Raw genomic sequence first — 16436 nt, forward strand, 5'->3', positions numbered from 1 at the left:
TCCCCTGCTCCGCCCTAACGAGGCGGAAGTCGCCCCCTCCCTCGTCCTACCGAGGCGGAAGTCCCTGCTCCTCCCTACCGAGGCGGAAGTTGCCCCCTCCCTCTTCCTACCGAGGCGGAAGTCCCCTGCCCTACCGAGGCGGAAGTGGCCCCTTCCCGGCGTGGGGGCAGCACACAAACGGCTGTTTAACCCCCCCCGCCATCCCCTCCCCCAAACCCCACATCCCCCCAGATCCCCCCAAAACGCTGCGTGTTTTCCAAACGAGTTTTTGAGAGGCGGGGGGGGGGGCGCAGGTCCAACCATTCTCCTTAAAAATGGGGGGGTGGGAGCGGGGGCCCCGCGGAGCCCCGGCCGTTAAAACGGGGGGGGGGGCGTTAGGAGGCGTGCTGGGCCGTGGAGAAGCAGAGCTTGAGCGTGTAGGGGTACGGCCCGTCTGCGGAGAGAGGGGGCAGCGGGGTCAGCGGGGTCAGGGGGTCAGGGGGTCGGGGGGGTCGGGGGGTCAGGGGGGTCGGGGGGTCGGGGGGGTCAGGGGGGTCAGGGGGGTCAGGGGGGTCGGGGGGGTCAGGGGGGTCAGGGGGGGTCGGGGGGGGTCAGGGGGGTCAGCGGGGGGCAGTGGGGTCAGGGGGGTCGGGGGGGTCGGGGGGGTCCGGCCCCCCGGGCACTTACTGGGGTTCTTCATCTGGTAGTGGTTGAGGAAGCCGAGCGTCTCCAGCGCGTCGCTCTTGGAGTCCCACTCCAGCAGCCCCGAGGAGCTGCGCTCGCCTGGGGGGGCACCCGATAGGGACACCTGGGACCCCCCAGAACCGACTCCCCCGCAGGGACACCCCCGGGGGGCAGGGACCCCCGCAGGGACACCCCGGGACCCCCAGAACCGACACCCCCGCAGGGACACCCCGGGACCCCACTGGGACCGGCACCCGCAGGGACACCCCCGGGGGGCAGGGACCCCCACAGGGACACCCCCGAACCGGCACCCGCAGGGACACCCCAGGACCCCCAGAACCAGCACTCCCGCAGGGACACCCTGGGGGGCAGGGACCCCCCCGGAACCAACACCCCCCCAGAAACAACACCCCCGGTATGGACACCCCCGGAGCTGGGACCCCCCTGCCCCGGAACCGACACCCCGGCAGGGACACCCCTGGGGGGAGAGGGACCCCCCCCAACAGGGACACCCCCCAACAGGGACACCTCTGGGGGGTAGGGACCCCCCCAACAGGGACACCCCCCAACAGGGACACCCCTGGGGGGCAGGGACCCCCCCCAACAGGGACACCCCGGGGGCCAGGACCCCCCCCAACAGGGACACCCCGGGGGGGGCAGGGACCCTTCCCAACAGAGACACCCCGGGGGGGCAGGTCACCCCCCGCAGGCCCCCCCCGTTCTCACTCTTTCCCGAGAAGACTTTGACGGACGTCGGGCGGCTTCACCCCCAGCTCGTCACAGATCTGCAGCGGGACAGGGGTCAGGGGGCACCGTCAGGGGTCACGGGGTCAGGGGGTGGGGGAGGAAGAGGAGGGGAAATGGGGAGGAAGGGGAGGAGCTGGGAGGAGGATGAAGAGGATGGGGAGGAGGAGGATGAGGGTGATGAGGATGAGGAGGATGAGGAGGAAGAGGATGATGATGATAAGGAGGCTGAGGAGGAGGAGGAGAATGATGATGAGGAAGAGGGGAGGAGGATGATGAGGATGATGATGAGGATGAGGGTGATGAGGATGATGATGATGCTGAGGATGAGGATGATGAGAGGAGGATGATGAGGATGAGGAGGGGAGGAGGATGATGAGGATGGGGATGATGAGGACGAGGATGAGGATGATGATGAGCACGATGATGATGATGAGCAGGAGGATGAGGATGAAGATGATGCTGAGGAGGAGGGGAGGAGGATGATAAGGATGGGGATGATGAGAAGGAGGATGAGGGTGATGATGATGAGGATGATGATGAGGAGGAGGATGCTGAGGAGGGGGGAGGAGGATGATGATGATGCTGAGGAGGATGAGGATGACGAGGAGGGGAGGAGGATGAAGATGAGGAGGAGGGGAGGAGGATGAAGATGAGGAGGATGAGGAGGGGAGGAGGATGAGGAGGAGGAGGGGAGGAGGGTGAGGATGAGGAGGAGGAGGAGGAGGAGGGGAGGAGGATGAGGATGAGGAGGAGGGGAGGAGGATGAGGAGGAGGAGGATGAGGAGGAGGATGAGGATGAGGAGGGAGGGAGGAGGATGAGGATGAGGAGGATGAGGAGGAGGAGGATGAGGAGGAGGAGGAGGGGAGGAGGATGAGGAGGAGGAGGGGAGGAGGGTGAGGATGAGGAGGGGAGAAGGATGAGGATGAGGAGGAGGGGAGGAGGATGAGGAGGATGAGGAGGAGGATGAGGATGAGGATGAGGAGGAGGATGAGGAGGAGGGGAGGAGGATGAGGAGGATGAGGAGGAGGATGAGGATGAGGATGAGGAGGAGGATGAGGATGAGGAGGCGGCGGCACCTCGTAGAAGTGCTGCTCGCTGACGTCGAGCGGCGCGTTGAAGAAGTGCAGCACGTTGCTGGGGTGCTGGATGCGGTTCTTGGCCGCCTGCTCGGGCGTGGAGAAGCGGTTGTTGCGCGAGCCCCCGAAGTCCTTGTAGCTGCACGAGCCGTCGTCCAGCCCGTACGACTGCCCCGGCATGATGGCCTGCTGCTTCGACACGCTGTGGGGTGTGGGGCGGGTTAGGGGGCAGCTATGGGGCACCCCACACATCCTGCACCCCACACACTGCCCCACGATGGCTGCTGCTTCGACACGCTGTGGGGCGGGTTATGGGGCAGCTATGGGGCACCCCACACATCCTGCACCCCACACACTGCCCCACGATGGCTGCTGCTTCCACACGCTGTGGGGCAGGGAGCCATGGGGCAGGCTGTGGGGCAGGCTATGGGGCACCCCACACACTGCCCCATGATGGCTGCTGCTTCCACACACTGTGGGGCGGGTTAGGGGGTCAATTTTTGGGTGGTTTCGGGTCCATTTTTACGTTGGTTTGGGGTCAATTTTCGGGTTATTTTAGGGTCAACCTTTGGGTTGTTTTGGGGTCAATTTTGGGTTGGTTTGGGTCAATTCTGGGTCCTTTTGGGGTTCCCCGCTGTCTCGCTCACCAGACGTTGAGCTTCTGGCCGAACATGAAGTTGTTGTTGAGGTGCGTGATGGCGCGGTCCACGCCGTACCCGTCCGCCATCTCCACCATGGCCGCGCCCGGCTTGCTCTTCATGAACTTGACCTTTGGACGGACACGCCGGGGTTAATAACCCTCCCAGACCCCCTTCGTGAACTTCACATTCAAACAGACACATTGGGGTTAATACCCCCCCCAGACCCCCTTCATGAACTTGATCCCCATGAACTTGACCTCCAATTGGCCACATGGGGGTTAACACACCCCCAGACCCTCTTCATGAACTTGACCTGCATGAACTTGACCTCCAAAAGGACATACAGGGGTTAATACCCCCCCCCCAGATCCCCTTCATGAACTTGACCTTCAGACAGACACACACACACAGGGGTTAATACCCCCCCAGACCTTCATGAACTTGACCTCCATGAACTTGACCTCCAAATGGACACATGAGGGTTAATACCCCCCAGACCCCCTTCATGAACTTGACCTCCAAATGGATACACGGGGGTTAATACCCCCCAGACCCCCTTCATGACCTTGACCTCCAGTGGCCCCGCGGGGGTTAATAACCCCCCTGACCCCCTCCATGACCTCGACCTCCCGTGGCCCCTTGGGTCGCCCCCCCGCCGCACCTTCTCGACGTTGCCGTAGAGGCAGAAGATGTTGAAGACGCGGTCGCAGTTCATCTTGGCCTGGTCCAGCCCGTACACCATGAGCACGGGGCTGTCGGCGTGGGGCCCGTACTCGGGGGGCGGCGGGGGGGGCGGGGGGTGCCCGTACTGGGGGCCGTAGCGCCCGGGGCCCCCCCGGCGGTGCCCCCCGACCGGGGGGCCCATCCTGCGCCCCTCATAGTGGGGCGGGGGGGGCCCGTAGCCCTCGTCGTGGTAGTGGCCGTGGTACCCGCCGTGGGGGCCGCCTGGGGGGGGGAGAGATTGGGGCCCCCCTGTCATCACCATAACCCCCGTGTCGTGATAACCCCCCCAAGTCGTTATAACCCCCCTGTGTCCGATAACCCCCTGTGTTAACCCCTTGTGTTATGATACCCCCACCAAGTCATGATAGCCCCCCATGTCATGATAACCCCCCCAAGTCTGATACCCCGTGTCGTGACCCCCCCCCCCATGTCGTGATAACCCTCATGTCATGATACCCCCCCATGTTGTGATACCCCCCCCAAGTTGTTATAACCCCCCCATGTCTGATAACCCCCCCTGTGTTGAGATATCCCCCCCATGTCATGATAACCCCCTCATGTCTGACACCCCCGTGTTGTGACCCCCCCCCATGTCACACCCCCCCCCATGTCATGATCCCCCCGTGTCATGACCCCCCCATGTCGTGACACCCCCATGTCACGACCCCCCTCTGTGTCATGACCCCTCCCCATGTCGGGCCCCCGTCGTGATCCCATGTCACGACCCCCCCATGTCGCGACCACCCCTGTGTCGCGACCCCCCCATGTCATGACCTTCCCATGTCACAAACCCCGTGTCGTGACCCCCCCATGTTGCCCCCCATGTCGTGACCCCCCATGTCATGACCTTCCCATGTTGTGACCCCCCCCATGTCGTAACTCCCAATCTTGCACCCCCCAATGTCGTGCCCCCCCCATGTCGCGCCCCCCCGTGTCGCCCCCCCGTGCCGTACCGTACTCGGCGGGGTGGTCTCCCAGCAGGGGGGGCTGCCGCTGCCGCTTGTTGGGGTTCCCGCCGGGCTCTCCTGTGGGGGGGCGGGACACACCACACCTTAACACGGGGGGGAACCGCTCCCCAGGGCGCCTCGGGGGGGGGGGCTTGGGGACCCCCAACCACCCACCCCCCCCCCCAAATTATATGAAATGTACAGAAAGCAACATTTCTAATTAAATTATAAAAACTGAATAATAAAATCCCCCCCCGCGCCCGAATCACAGTCACCAAACGCCACCGGCCCCATCCCTTCCCCCCCCCGCCTGAATGGTTGGTCCCGCTGGTTCCCTGACCGTTACCCCCTTTATACCCACAGCCGCGGCGCGGAGCGGCCGTTCGGGTTAGAAAGATGGAAAAAGGGGCTACTTACAGCGCGGGGGGGCACAAGTTACAAAAGCGTCCTTGGGCGCTTAAAGCGGCCGGCGGCTCTTACCGGAGCGCGTTAGCACGGCGGAACGTAACCTGCGTTACACGGTGCGACAGTCACACGCGGCAACACCCGGCAACACCAACACCCGCCGGCTCGGCAACAGCCTCACGGCGGCGTCCGCAGCGGGACCGAGGGCGGAGGGTGAGGAATGGGGGTTCCTCCGGATCGCCTCGGGAGTGCTGTGGAAATGGCGGGCGGGCTCCTGAAACGGGACATTTTTGTGTGGAAAATGGTGCCCAGCGGGTTCCACCTCCTGCAGTGGGACCTTTGTGGGTGGAAATTGGCGTTTCTGTGTTCCGCCTCCTGAAATTGGGCCTTTGCTGTGTGGAAATTGGTGTTCAGCCTCCTCAAATGGGACATTTTTGTGTGGAAAATGGTGTTTTCTGTGTTCCGCCTCCTGAAATTGGGCCTTTGCTGTGTGGAAATTGGTGTTTTCTGTGTTCCACCTCCTGCAATGAGACCTTTGCTGTGTGCAAAATGGCGCCCACTGCGTTCCACCTCCTGAAATGGGACGTTTCTGTGTGGAAAGTGGTGCTCCCCACGTTAATGCCTCCTCAAACTGGACATTTCTGTGTGGAAAAAGGTGTTTTCTGTGTTCCGCCTGCTGAAATCGGACCTTTGCTGTGTGGAAAATGGTGCCCAGCATGTTTCACCTCCTGAAATGGGCCTTTTCTGTGTGGAAAATTGTGTTTCTCTGTGTTCCGCCTCCTGAATGGGACATTTCTGTGTGGAAAATGGTGCTCCCCATGGCAATGCCTCCTGAAATCAGACATTTTTGTGTGGAAAATGGTGCCCAGCGTGTTTTACCTCCTGCAATGGGACCTTTGCTGTGTGGAAATTGCTGTTTCTCTGTGTTCAGCCTCCTGAAATTGGACATTTTTGTGTGGAAAATGGTGCCCAGCGGGTTGCACCTCCTGCAATGGGACCTTTGCTGGGTGGAAATGGCATTCGGGCTCCTGATAATGGGACGGTTTGGTGGGGAAATTGGTGTTTCTCTGTGTTCCGCCTCCTGAAATTGGGCCTTTGCTGTGTGGAAACTGGTGTTCGGCCTCCTCAAATGGGACATTTTTGTGTGGAAATTGGTGTTTTCTGTGTTTCAGCTCCTGCAATGGGACCTTTGCTGTGTGCAAAATGGCGCCCACTGTGTTCCACCTCCTGAAATGGGACGTTTCTGTGTGGAAAATGGTGCTCCCCGTGTTAATGCCTCCTGAAATTGGACATTTTTGTGTGGAAATTGGTGTTTTCTGTGTTCCGCCTCCTGCAATGGGACCTTTGCTGTGTGGAAAACGGTGCCCAGCATGTTTCACCTCCTGTGTGGAAAATGGTGCTCCCCATGTCAATGCCTCCTCAAATTGGACATTTTTATGTGGAAAATGGTGTTTTCTGTGTTCCGCCTCCTGAAATAGGACCTTTTCTGTGTGGAAAATGGTGTTTTCTGTGTTCCGCCTCCTGAAATCGGACCTTTTCTGTGTGGAAAATGGTGTTTCTCTGTGTTCCGCCTCCTGCAATGGGACCTTTGCTGTGTGCACAATGGCGCCCAGCGTGTTTCACCTCCTGAATGGGACATTTCTGTGTGGAAAATGGTGCTCCCCATGTTAATGCCTCCTCAAATTGCACATTTCTGTGTGGAAAATGGTGCTCCCCATGTTAATGCCTCCTCAAACTGGACATTTCTGTGTGGAAAATGGTGTTTCTCTGTGTTCCACCTCCTGTAATGGGACCTTTGCTGTGTGGAAATTGCTGTTTCTCTTTGTCCAGCCTCCTGAAATTGGACATTTCTGTGTGGAAAATGGTGCTCCCCATGTTAATGCCTTCTTAAATTGGACACTTCCGTGTGGAAATTGTCGCTCCCCATATTAATGCCTCCTGAAACAGAACATTTCTGTGTGGAAAATGGTGCTCCCCATGTTAATACCTCCTGAAATTGGACATTTTTGTGTGGAAATTGTTGTTTTTCTGTGTTCCGCCTCCCGCAATGGGACCTTTGCTGTGTGGAAAATGGCACCCAGTGTGTTTCACCTCCTGAAATTGCACCTTTGCTGTGTGGAAATAGGTGCTCCTCATGTTAATGCCTCCTCAAATTGGACATTTTTGTGTGGAAAATGGTGCCCGGCGTGTTTTACCTCCTGCAATGGGACCTTTGCTGTGTGGAAATTGGCGCTTCCCCGTGTTTCGCCTCAGAAACTGTGTGGAAATTGGGGTTTCTCTGTATTCAGCCTCCTGAAATTGGTCATTTTTATGTGGAAAATGGTGCCCAGAGTGTTTCACCTCCTGAAATTGGACCTTTCCTGTGTGGAAATTGGTGTCCGGCCTCCTGAAATTGGACATTTTTGTGTGGAAATTCATGTTTCTCTGTGTTCCGCCTCCTGCAATGGGACCTTTCCTGTGTGGAAATTGATGCTTCCCCATGTTAACACCTCCTGAAATGGGCCTTTTTTGTGTGGAAATTGGTGTTTTCTGTGTTCCACCTCCAGAAATTGGACCTTTTTTGTGTGAAAAACAGTGTTTCTCTTGTGTTCAGCCTCCTGCAATGGGACCTTTGCTGTGTGGAAAATGGTGCTCCCCATGTTAATGCCTCCTCAAATTGCACATTTCTGTGTGGAAAATGGTGCTCCCCATGTTAATGCCTCCTCAAATTGCACATTTTTGTGTGGAAATTGGTGCTCCCCCTGTTTCTCCTCCCAAAATTTGAATTTTCCTGTGTGGAAACTGGTGTTTAGCCTCCTGAAATTGCTCATTTTCATGTGCAAAACGGCGCCCAGCATGTTCCGCCTCCTGCAATGGGACCTTTCCTGTGTGGAAATTGGTGCTCCCCATGTTAATACCTCCTGAAATTGGACATTTTTGTATGGAAGTTGGTGTTTTCTGTGTTCCGCCTGCTGCAATCGGACCTTTTCTGTGTGGAAATTGGTGTTTCGCTGTGTTTCAGCTCCTGCAATGGGACCTTTGCTGTGTGCAAAATGGCGCTTCCTCATGTTTCACCTCAGAAATTCTGTGTGAAAAAAGGTGTTTCTCTTGTGTTCAGCCTCCTGAAATTGGACAATTTTGTGTGGAAATCGGTGTTTTTCTGTGTTCGGCCTCCTGAAATGGGACATTTTTATGTGGAAATCGGTGTTTTTCTGTGTTCCGTCTCCTGCAGTGGGACCTTTGCTGTGTGGAAAATGGCGCTCAGCGTGTTTCACCTCATGAAATTGGACATTTCTGTGTGGAAATTGGTGCTCCCCATGTTTCTCCTCCCAAAATTTGAATTTTTCTGTGTGGAAAGTGGTGTTTCTGTGTTGGGTCTCCTGAAATTGGTCATTTTTATGTGGAAAATGGTGCCCGGCGTGTTCCACCTCCTGCAATGGGACCTTTGCTGTGTGGAAAATGGCACCCACTGTGTTTCACCTCCTGAAACTGGATATTTCTGTGTGGAAATTGGTGTTTCTTTGTGTTCCATCTCCTGAAATTGGACTTTTTTGTGTGGAAATCGGTGTTTCACCTCCCCCAATGGGATCTTTGCTGTGTGCAAAATGGCGCTCCCCACGTTAACGCCTCCTCAAATTGGCCTTTTCTGTGTGGAAAATGGTGTTTTCTGTGTTCAGCCTTCTGAAACTGGACCTTTTTTATGTGGAAATTGGTGTGTCTCTGTGTTCCGCCTCCTGCAATGGGACCTCTGCTGTGTGGAAATTGATACTTCCCTGTGTTTCACCTCAGAAATTCTGTGTGGAAAATGGTGTTTTCTGTGTTCAGCCTCCTGAAATGCAACATTTTCACGTGCAAAATGGTGCCCAGCGTGATTCACCTCCCAAAATTTGAACTTTGCTGTGTGGAAATTGGTGTTTCTCTGTGTTCCGCCTCCTGCAATGGGACCTTTGCTGTGTGCAAAATGGCGCCCAGCGTGTTTCACCTCCTGAAATTGGACATTTCTGTGTGGAAAATGGTGCTCCCCGTGTTAATGCCTCCTCAAACTGGACATTTCTGTGTGGAAAATGGTGTTTTCTGTGTTCCGCCTCCTGAAATCGGACCTTTTCTGTGTGGAAATTGGTGTTTTCTGTGTTTCAGCTCCTGCAATGGGACCTTTGCTGTGTGGAAAGTGGCGCTGTGTTCCACCTCCTGAATGGGACATTTCTGTGTGGAAAATGGCGCTCCCCGTGTTAACGCCTCCCGAAATGGGACGTTTTGTGTGGAAAAAGGTGTTTTCTGTGTTCCGCCTCCCGAAATCGGACCTTTTCTGTGTGGAAATTGGTGTTTCTCTGTGTTCCACCTCCTGCAATGGGACCTTTGCTGTGTGCAAAATGGCGCCCAGCGTGTTTCACCTCCTGAATGGGACATTTCTGTGTGGAAAATGGTGCTCCCCGTGTTAACGCCTCCCGAAATGGGACGTGTTTGTGTGGAAAAAGGTGTTTTCTGTGTTCCGCCTCCCGAAATTGGATCTTTGCTGTGTGGAAATTGGTGTTTTCTGTGTTTCAGCTCCTGCAGTGGGACCTTTGCTGTGTGGAAAGTGGCGCTGTGTTCCACCTCCTGAATGGGACATTTCTGTGTGGAAATTGGCGCTCCCCGTGTTAACGCCTCCCGAAATGGGACGTTTTTGTGTGGAAAAAGGTGTTTTCTGTGTTCCGCCTCCCGAAATTGGATCTTTGCTGTGTGGAAATTGGTGTTTTCTGTGTTTCAGCTCCTGCAATGGGCCCTTTGCTGTGTGGAAAGTGGCGCCCAGCGTGTTTCGCCTCCCGAAATGGGACGTTTTTGTGTGGAAAAAGGTGTTTTCTGTGTTCCGCCTCCCGAAATTGGATCTTTGCTGTGTGGAAATTGGTGTTTTCTGTGTTTCAGCTCCTGCAATGGGCCCTTTGCTGTGTGGAAAGTGGCGCCCAGCGTGTTTCGCCTCCTGAAACTGGACGTTTCTGTGTGGAAACTCGTGTTTTCTGTGCTCGGCCTCCTGCAACCGGCCCTTTTCAGTGTGGACGGGCCTCTGCGGTGCTCGCCTCCCGAGCGGCCGTGCGTGTTCCTCTCTCCGCGTGCGCTCCCGCTGCTGGCGACGAGCGCGGGACGGTGGCTGCCGCGCGGTGTCCGTGCCGTGCTGGCCGCGGTGTTCCTGCTGTTTCCGGTCAAAGCGGCTGTATGGGCTGTTCTAACCCTGGGGTGTGTGTGGAAGCGCCGCAGGCCGGTGTCCCCCCCGGTCATGTGCAAATCGAACCACTGCGAGCTGGGGAAGGCCCCACGGCACCCCCCAAATCACAGGGGTGTCCCCCGAATCACAGGGGTTCCCCCAAATCACAGGGGTTACCCCAAATCACAGGGGTTATCCCCCCCAAATCACAGGGGTTACCCCCCAAATCACAGGGGTTCCCCCAAATCACAGGGGTGCCCCCCAAATCACAGGGGTGCCCCCCAAATCACAGGGGTTATCCCCCCCAAATCACAGGGGTTCCCCCAAATCACAGGGGTTATCACCCCCAAATCACAGGGGTTCCCCCAAATCACAGGGGTTACCCCCCAAATCACAAGGGTTACCCCCCAAAATCAGAGGGGTTCCCCCCCAAAATCAGAGGGGTTACCCCACCAAATCACAGGGGTTAAGGGGTTCCCCCCCCCAAAATCAGAGGGGTTACCCCCCCCAAAATCAGAGGGGTTACACCCCAAAATCACAGGGGTTCCCCCAAAATCACAGGGGTTCCCCCCCCAAAATCACAGGGGTTCCCCCCCCAACAAAGCGTTTTACCCCAAACCAGCACCACCAAGTGTCCCCCGCCATAACCCATCACCCTGCAGTTCACAGTCCGAGAGGCACAACCCCCGCGGCGCTTCCCCCCCAAAAACCACGATAAACCAGCGAAACATCAAAACCACCGAACGCAACGACTCCGGGGGTTGTCACCCCCTAGATGAACCCTCAAATCGCCTTTTTCACCCCAAAAGTGCGGGGGCGGCTGAGCAACACCCCCGTGTTTTACCTTGTCCGCTGAGGTTGGGGTTGGTGTAGTCCCAGGTGTCCTGGTCGTTCTTGAACACGTTCAGGCGGGTGGGCTGGGAGAACAGGCGGACGGGGTCAATGGGCGCGGGGGGTACACGGGGGGTGGGCTGGGAGAACAGGCGGACGGGGTCAATGGGTGTGGGGGGTACACGGGGGGTGGGCTGGGAGAACAGGCGGACGGGGTCAATGGGCGCGGGGGGTACACGGGGGGTGGGCTGGGAGAACAGGCGGACGGGGTCAATGGGCGCGGGGGGCACATGGGGGGGGTGGGCTGGGAGAACAGGCGGACGGGGTCAATGGGTGTGGGGGGTACACGGGGGGGTGGGCTGGGAGAACAGGCGGACGGGGTCAATGGGTGTGGGGGGTACACGGGGGGGTGGGCTGGGAGAACAGGCGGACGGGGTCAATGGGCGCGGGGGGTACACGGGGGGTGGGCTGGGAGAACAGGCGGACGGGGTCAATGGGCGCAGGGGGTACACGGGGGGGTGGGCTGGGAGAACAGGCGGACGGGGTCAATGGGCGCGGGGGTACATGGGGGGGTGGGCTGGGAGAACAGGCGGACGGGGTCAATGGGCGCGGGGGGTACACGGGGGGTGGGCTGGGAGAACAGGCGGACGGGGGTCAGTCGGCGCGGGGGGCACACGGGGGGGCGCAGGGGGGTCCGTACCTTGGCGTACTCGATCTTGAGCGTGCAGCAGCCCGAGTAGATGTCGGCGCCGTTCAGCGACGCCTTGGCGCGCTGGGCGCTCTGCACCGAGTCGAACGTGCGGCGCTAAGGACCATCGTGGGGCTAAAAATGGGGGTCTGGGTGGCTAAAGGGGGTGATAACTGGGGGAGCACTCGGGGCGAGCGGGATGAGCCAAAGGGTGGCCAAGTCGAACATCCACAGCATTGAGGACATTTATAGGATTAAAAATACCATTTTTGGGGGTTTGGGTGTCTAAAGGGGGGGGCAATAATTTGGGGAACATTTGGGCCAAGTGCAGTGAAGCAGAATGTGGCTGAATCGAGGTAATAATTAGGAAACACTCAGGTTGAGTGGGATGAACCAAAGTGTGGCCGAGTTGAATGTCTATGGCATTAAGGGCATTTATGGGATTAAAAATACTGATTTTGGGGGGTTGGGTGTCTAAAGCGGGGGGGAATAATTTGGGGAACACTCAGGGCGAGTGTGATGAACCAAAGTGTGGTCAAGTTGAACGTCTGTAGCATTAAGAATGTTTATGGCACTAAACCCACCTTTTTGGGGGGTTTGGGTGTCTAAAGGGGGGTGATAATTTGGGGAATGCTCAGGGTGAGCAGGATGAACCAAAGTGTGGCCAAGTTGAACGTCCACACCATTAAGGACATTTATAGGATTAAAAATACTGATTTGGGGGGGGTGGGTGTCTAAAGGGGGGGAATAATGAGGGAGCGCTTGGGCTGTGCCTGTGAGGATATTCCACCATGGCCTGGACGCCGTTCTTGCGGAAGATGACGATCCTCTGCACGGGGCCGCAGGGGTTGCAGATGGTGTACAGCACGTCCTGCGGGCGCAACGCTGTTGGGACCCCCCAAAACGCACCACGCGCCCACCCCCCCGCCCCCCCGGGTGCAACGGACCCTCGGCGTCGGGACCCCCCAAACGCACCGCGCGCCCACCCCCCGCCCCCCCGGGTGCAACGGACCCTCGGCGTCGGGACCCCCCCAAAACGCACCGCGCGCCCACCCCCCTGGGTGCAACGGACCCCCCAAACGCACCGCGCGCCCACCCCCCTGGGTGCAACGGACCCCCGGTGTCGGGACCCCCCAAACGCACCGCGCGCCCACCCCCCTGGGTGCAACGGACCCCCCAAACGCACCGCGTGCCCACCCCCCCGCCCCCCCGGGTGCAACGGACCCTCGGCGTCGGGACCCCCCAAACGCACCGCGCGCCCACCCCCCTGGGTGCAACGGACCCCCGGTGTCGGGACCCCCCAAACGCACCGTGCGACCACCCCCCTGGGTGCAACGGACCCCCGGTGTCGGGACCCCCCAAACGCACCGCGCGCCCACCCCCCTGGGTGCAACGGACCCCCGGTGTCGGGACCCCCCAAACGCACCGTGCGACCACCCCCCGCCCCCCCCGGTGCAACGGACCCTCGGCGTTGGGACCCCCCAAACGCACCGCGCGCCCACCCCCCTGGGTGCAACGGACCCCCGGTGTCGGGACCCCCCAAAACGCACCGCGCGCCCACCCCCCCGGGTGCAACGGACCCCCCAAAATGCACCGCGCGCCCACCCCCCCGCCCCCCCGGGTGCAACGGACCCCTGGCGTTGGGACCCCCCCAAAACGCACCGCGCGCCCGCCCCCCGCCCCCCCGGGTGCAATGGACCCCCGGTGTCGGGACCCCCCAAACGCACCGCGCGCCCACCCCCCCGCCCCCCCGGGTGCAACGGACCCCCGGCGTTGGGACCCCCCCAAAACGCACCGCGCGCCCGCCCCCCGCCCCCCCGGGTGCAATGGACCCCCGGTGTTGGGACCCCCCCAAAACGCACTGCGCGCCCACCACCCCGGGTGCAATGGACCCCCCAAAACGCACCGCGCGCCCACCCCCCCACCCCCCCGCGTGCAACGGACCCCTGGCGTCGGGACCCCCCAAAACGCACCGCGCGCCCGCCCCCTGCCCCCCCAGGTGCAACGGACCCCCGGCGTCGGGACCCCCCCAAAACGCACCGCGCGCCCGCCCCCGCCCCCCGCCCAACCCACCGTGGTGATGGAGTAGATGGGGTTGAGGATGGTGAAGAGCAGCACGTTGTTGACGCCGCGGGAGTCGTCGGCGTCGCCGGGGCGCGAGATCTTCTGGCTGGTGGAGTAGTTAACGAAGGCGGGGTGGCCGGCGATGTAGATCTGGTTGTCGGCCGCGTAGTTGACGGCGTTGCAGGCGCCCAGGATGTCCTCGAACTCCACCAGCGCCTGGCGCTTCTTCGGCATCACCACCACGTAGCTGCGGCGCCACGGCGGGGTCACCCCCGCCCCCATGGCGCCGCCCCCCCCAAAAACACCCCCCAACCCACCTGATGGGGCCGAACTCCTGCAGCGCCTCCACCAGGTCGGCCTCCACCACGCCGTCGATCAGCCCGCGGATGTGCACCACCGGCGACGCCGGCGTCTTGTGCGGGTCCTCGTAGTTCTCCTGGGGGGGGACACAAACGGGGTCAGCGCGGACCCAAAAAACCCCTTTACTGCAATAAATTGTGTCTAAAATAACCACCATGGGAATCTCAGCTCTAATTGGCACTGGGTGGTTTTGAACTTGACACTGGGGGGGGGAATAAAAATCAGACCCCCCCGCAAAGTCAGTGCAGACCCCAACAGACCCCCCAGTCAGCACAGACCCCCCCAGTCAGCCAGACCCCAAAAAGGCTCTTTATTGCACCAAAATTCTGGCTATTTGGGGCACCACTAAAATAACCACCATGCGAATCTCAGCTCAAATTGGCACTGGGTGGTTTTGAACTTGACGCTGGGGGGGGGAATAAAAATCAGACCCCCCCCCAAAATCAGTGCAGACCCCAACAGACCCCCCCAGTCAGCCAGACCCCAAAAAGCCTCTTGATTGCAATAAATTGTGGCTATTTGGGGCACCACTAAAATAACCACCGTGGGTATCTCAGCTCTAATTGTCACCAGGTGGTTCTGAATTTGACGCTGGGGGGGGGGAATAAAAATCAGACCCCCCCCCCAAAGTCAGTGCAGACCCCAAGAGACCCCCCAGTCAGCACAGACCCCAAAAAGGCTCTTTATTGCAATAAATTGTGGCTATTTGGGGCACCGCTAAAATAACCACTAAAATAACCTCAGCTCAAATTGTCACCATGTGGTTTTGAATTTGACACTGGGGGGGGGAATAAAAATCAGACCCCCCCCCCAAAGTCAGTGCAGACCCCAAGAGACCCCCCAGTCAGTGCAGACCCCAAAAGCCTCTTGATTGCAATCAGTTCTATATATTTATGGCAGCGCCACGGGACCTCAGCTCAGATTGTCACAAGTGGTTCTGAACTTGGTGCTGGGGGGGGGGGGGGTGAAACCAGGGTGCCCCCCCCCCACCTCTTCCCATTTTCCCCCGTTTTCTGGGTTTAAAGCCATTTTTCTTACTTTTCTTCGCCCTCGCGGTGCTCCCCCCCCCCCCCCCCGCCCCTCTCACCGCTCCGGCAGCGCCGGGCCCGCCGCCGGCCCCGCCCGGCCCGCCCGGCCCGTGGGGCGGCGGCTCCGCGTTCTCCGTCTTCTGGCGCTTGGGGGCCCGGCCGCCCTCCCCGTAGTAGCGGCCCGAGCCGCCCCCGCCCGCCGCCATCTTCCCCATGTCGCCCCCGCGGCCGCTGCCCTCGGCGCTCTGCGGGCCCCCGCCACCGCCGCCGCGACATGGCGCCTCTCTCCGCCGCGCCGCCTCCGCCACGCCCCTATTGGCCGCCCCTCCGCCACTCAAGGCGGGGCTCCCGGCCCATTGGCTGGCCTCCGCCGCCGGCGCCGCCCTCCGCCCTCATTGGGCGCGCCGGATTCTGCCCGTCAAGGGCGCTGCGGTCTTCCATTGGTCGTCATCCGCGGCCGTCCGCCCGCCCTCCGAAGTGGTTGGCTGGAGCGGCTGTCTGTCAGAACGGCGCCCCGCCCTTCTTCATGGCCCTGCGCTCAGACCCCGCCTTCGTCTACCGCCTCCACCGTGCTCCCAGAGGGCTTTTCGGCGGCGGCTCCTCAGCCTATTGGTCAACAACAACGTCAATCAACTGTCCTGGGCGCTGACTGCTTTCCCTCACACCCCCCAACCTCTTCAACCGCTCCCGCCAGGACACTCCCCACCCATTGGCTAACCCTCCCGCCTATCAACCCCCCCGCGCTCTGATTGGCACCCTCCCTCAACCTTCTCTTCGGATTGGCCAGCGCCTGGCCCTGGCCCCGCCCACCGCGTCCCCTCAGGTAGCGACGCCGCGACCCCCCAGACGTGACAGGGACCGCGAACCGCGCGGAGCCGCGAACCGCACCCGCGACTTAGCAATAAAGCGCTTTATTGCACAGCAACCACGGCCCCCCCGCTACGGAGAGGGCTCCCGGGGCCCCCCCTGCGCCCCGCCGGTTGCTCCCGGGGGCCCCTTGTCCCCGCCCGGGGGCTCCTTGTCCCCCCCCGGGGGCCCCTTGTCCCCGCCCCGGGCCGTGGCGTCGATGGCCGCGTGTTCCCTGCGCATCAGCTCCTCCAGCTC

At 60.0% G+C, this 16436-nt stretch overlaps 1 protein-coding gene across 1 annotated transcript; it reads right to left on the reverse strand.

Moving 5' to 3' along the window:
* Positions 1 to 259: 259 nt before the first annotated feature.
* Positions 260 to 15608, reverse strand: HNRNPL (heterogeneous nuclear ribonucleoprotein L; the record flags this gene model as incomplete). The annotated part of the gene is given in 15 exon segments (XM_082077151.1): positions 260 to 433; positions 667 to 762; positions 1390 to 1423; positions 1425 to 1448; positions 2488 to 2689; positions 3135 to 3256; positions 3790 to 4073; positions 4805 to 4876; positions 11206 to 11278; positions 11893 to 11989; positions 12666 to 12751; positions 13954 to 14191; positions 14262 to 14380; positions 15392 to 15586; positions 15588 to 15608. Coding segments are annotated over 15 exon segments (1722 nt in total). The 3' UTR covers positions 260 to 374.
* Between the last annotated feature and the right edge of the window lie 828 nt (positions 15609 to 16436).

Source organism: Streptopelia decaocto, assembly GCF_964273445.1.
Source record: "Streptopelia decaocto genome assembly, contig: HAP1_SCAFFOLD_1687, whole genome shotgun sequence".
Taxonomy (NCBI): Eukaryota; Metazoa; Chordata; class Aves; order Columbiformes; family Columbidae; genus Streptopelia; species Streptopelia decaocto.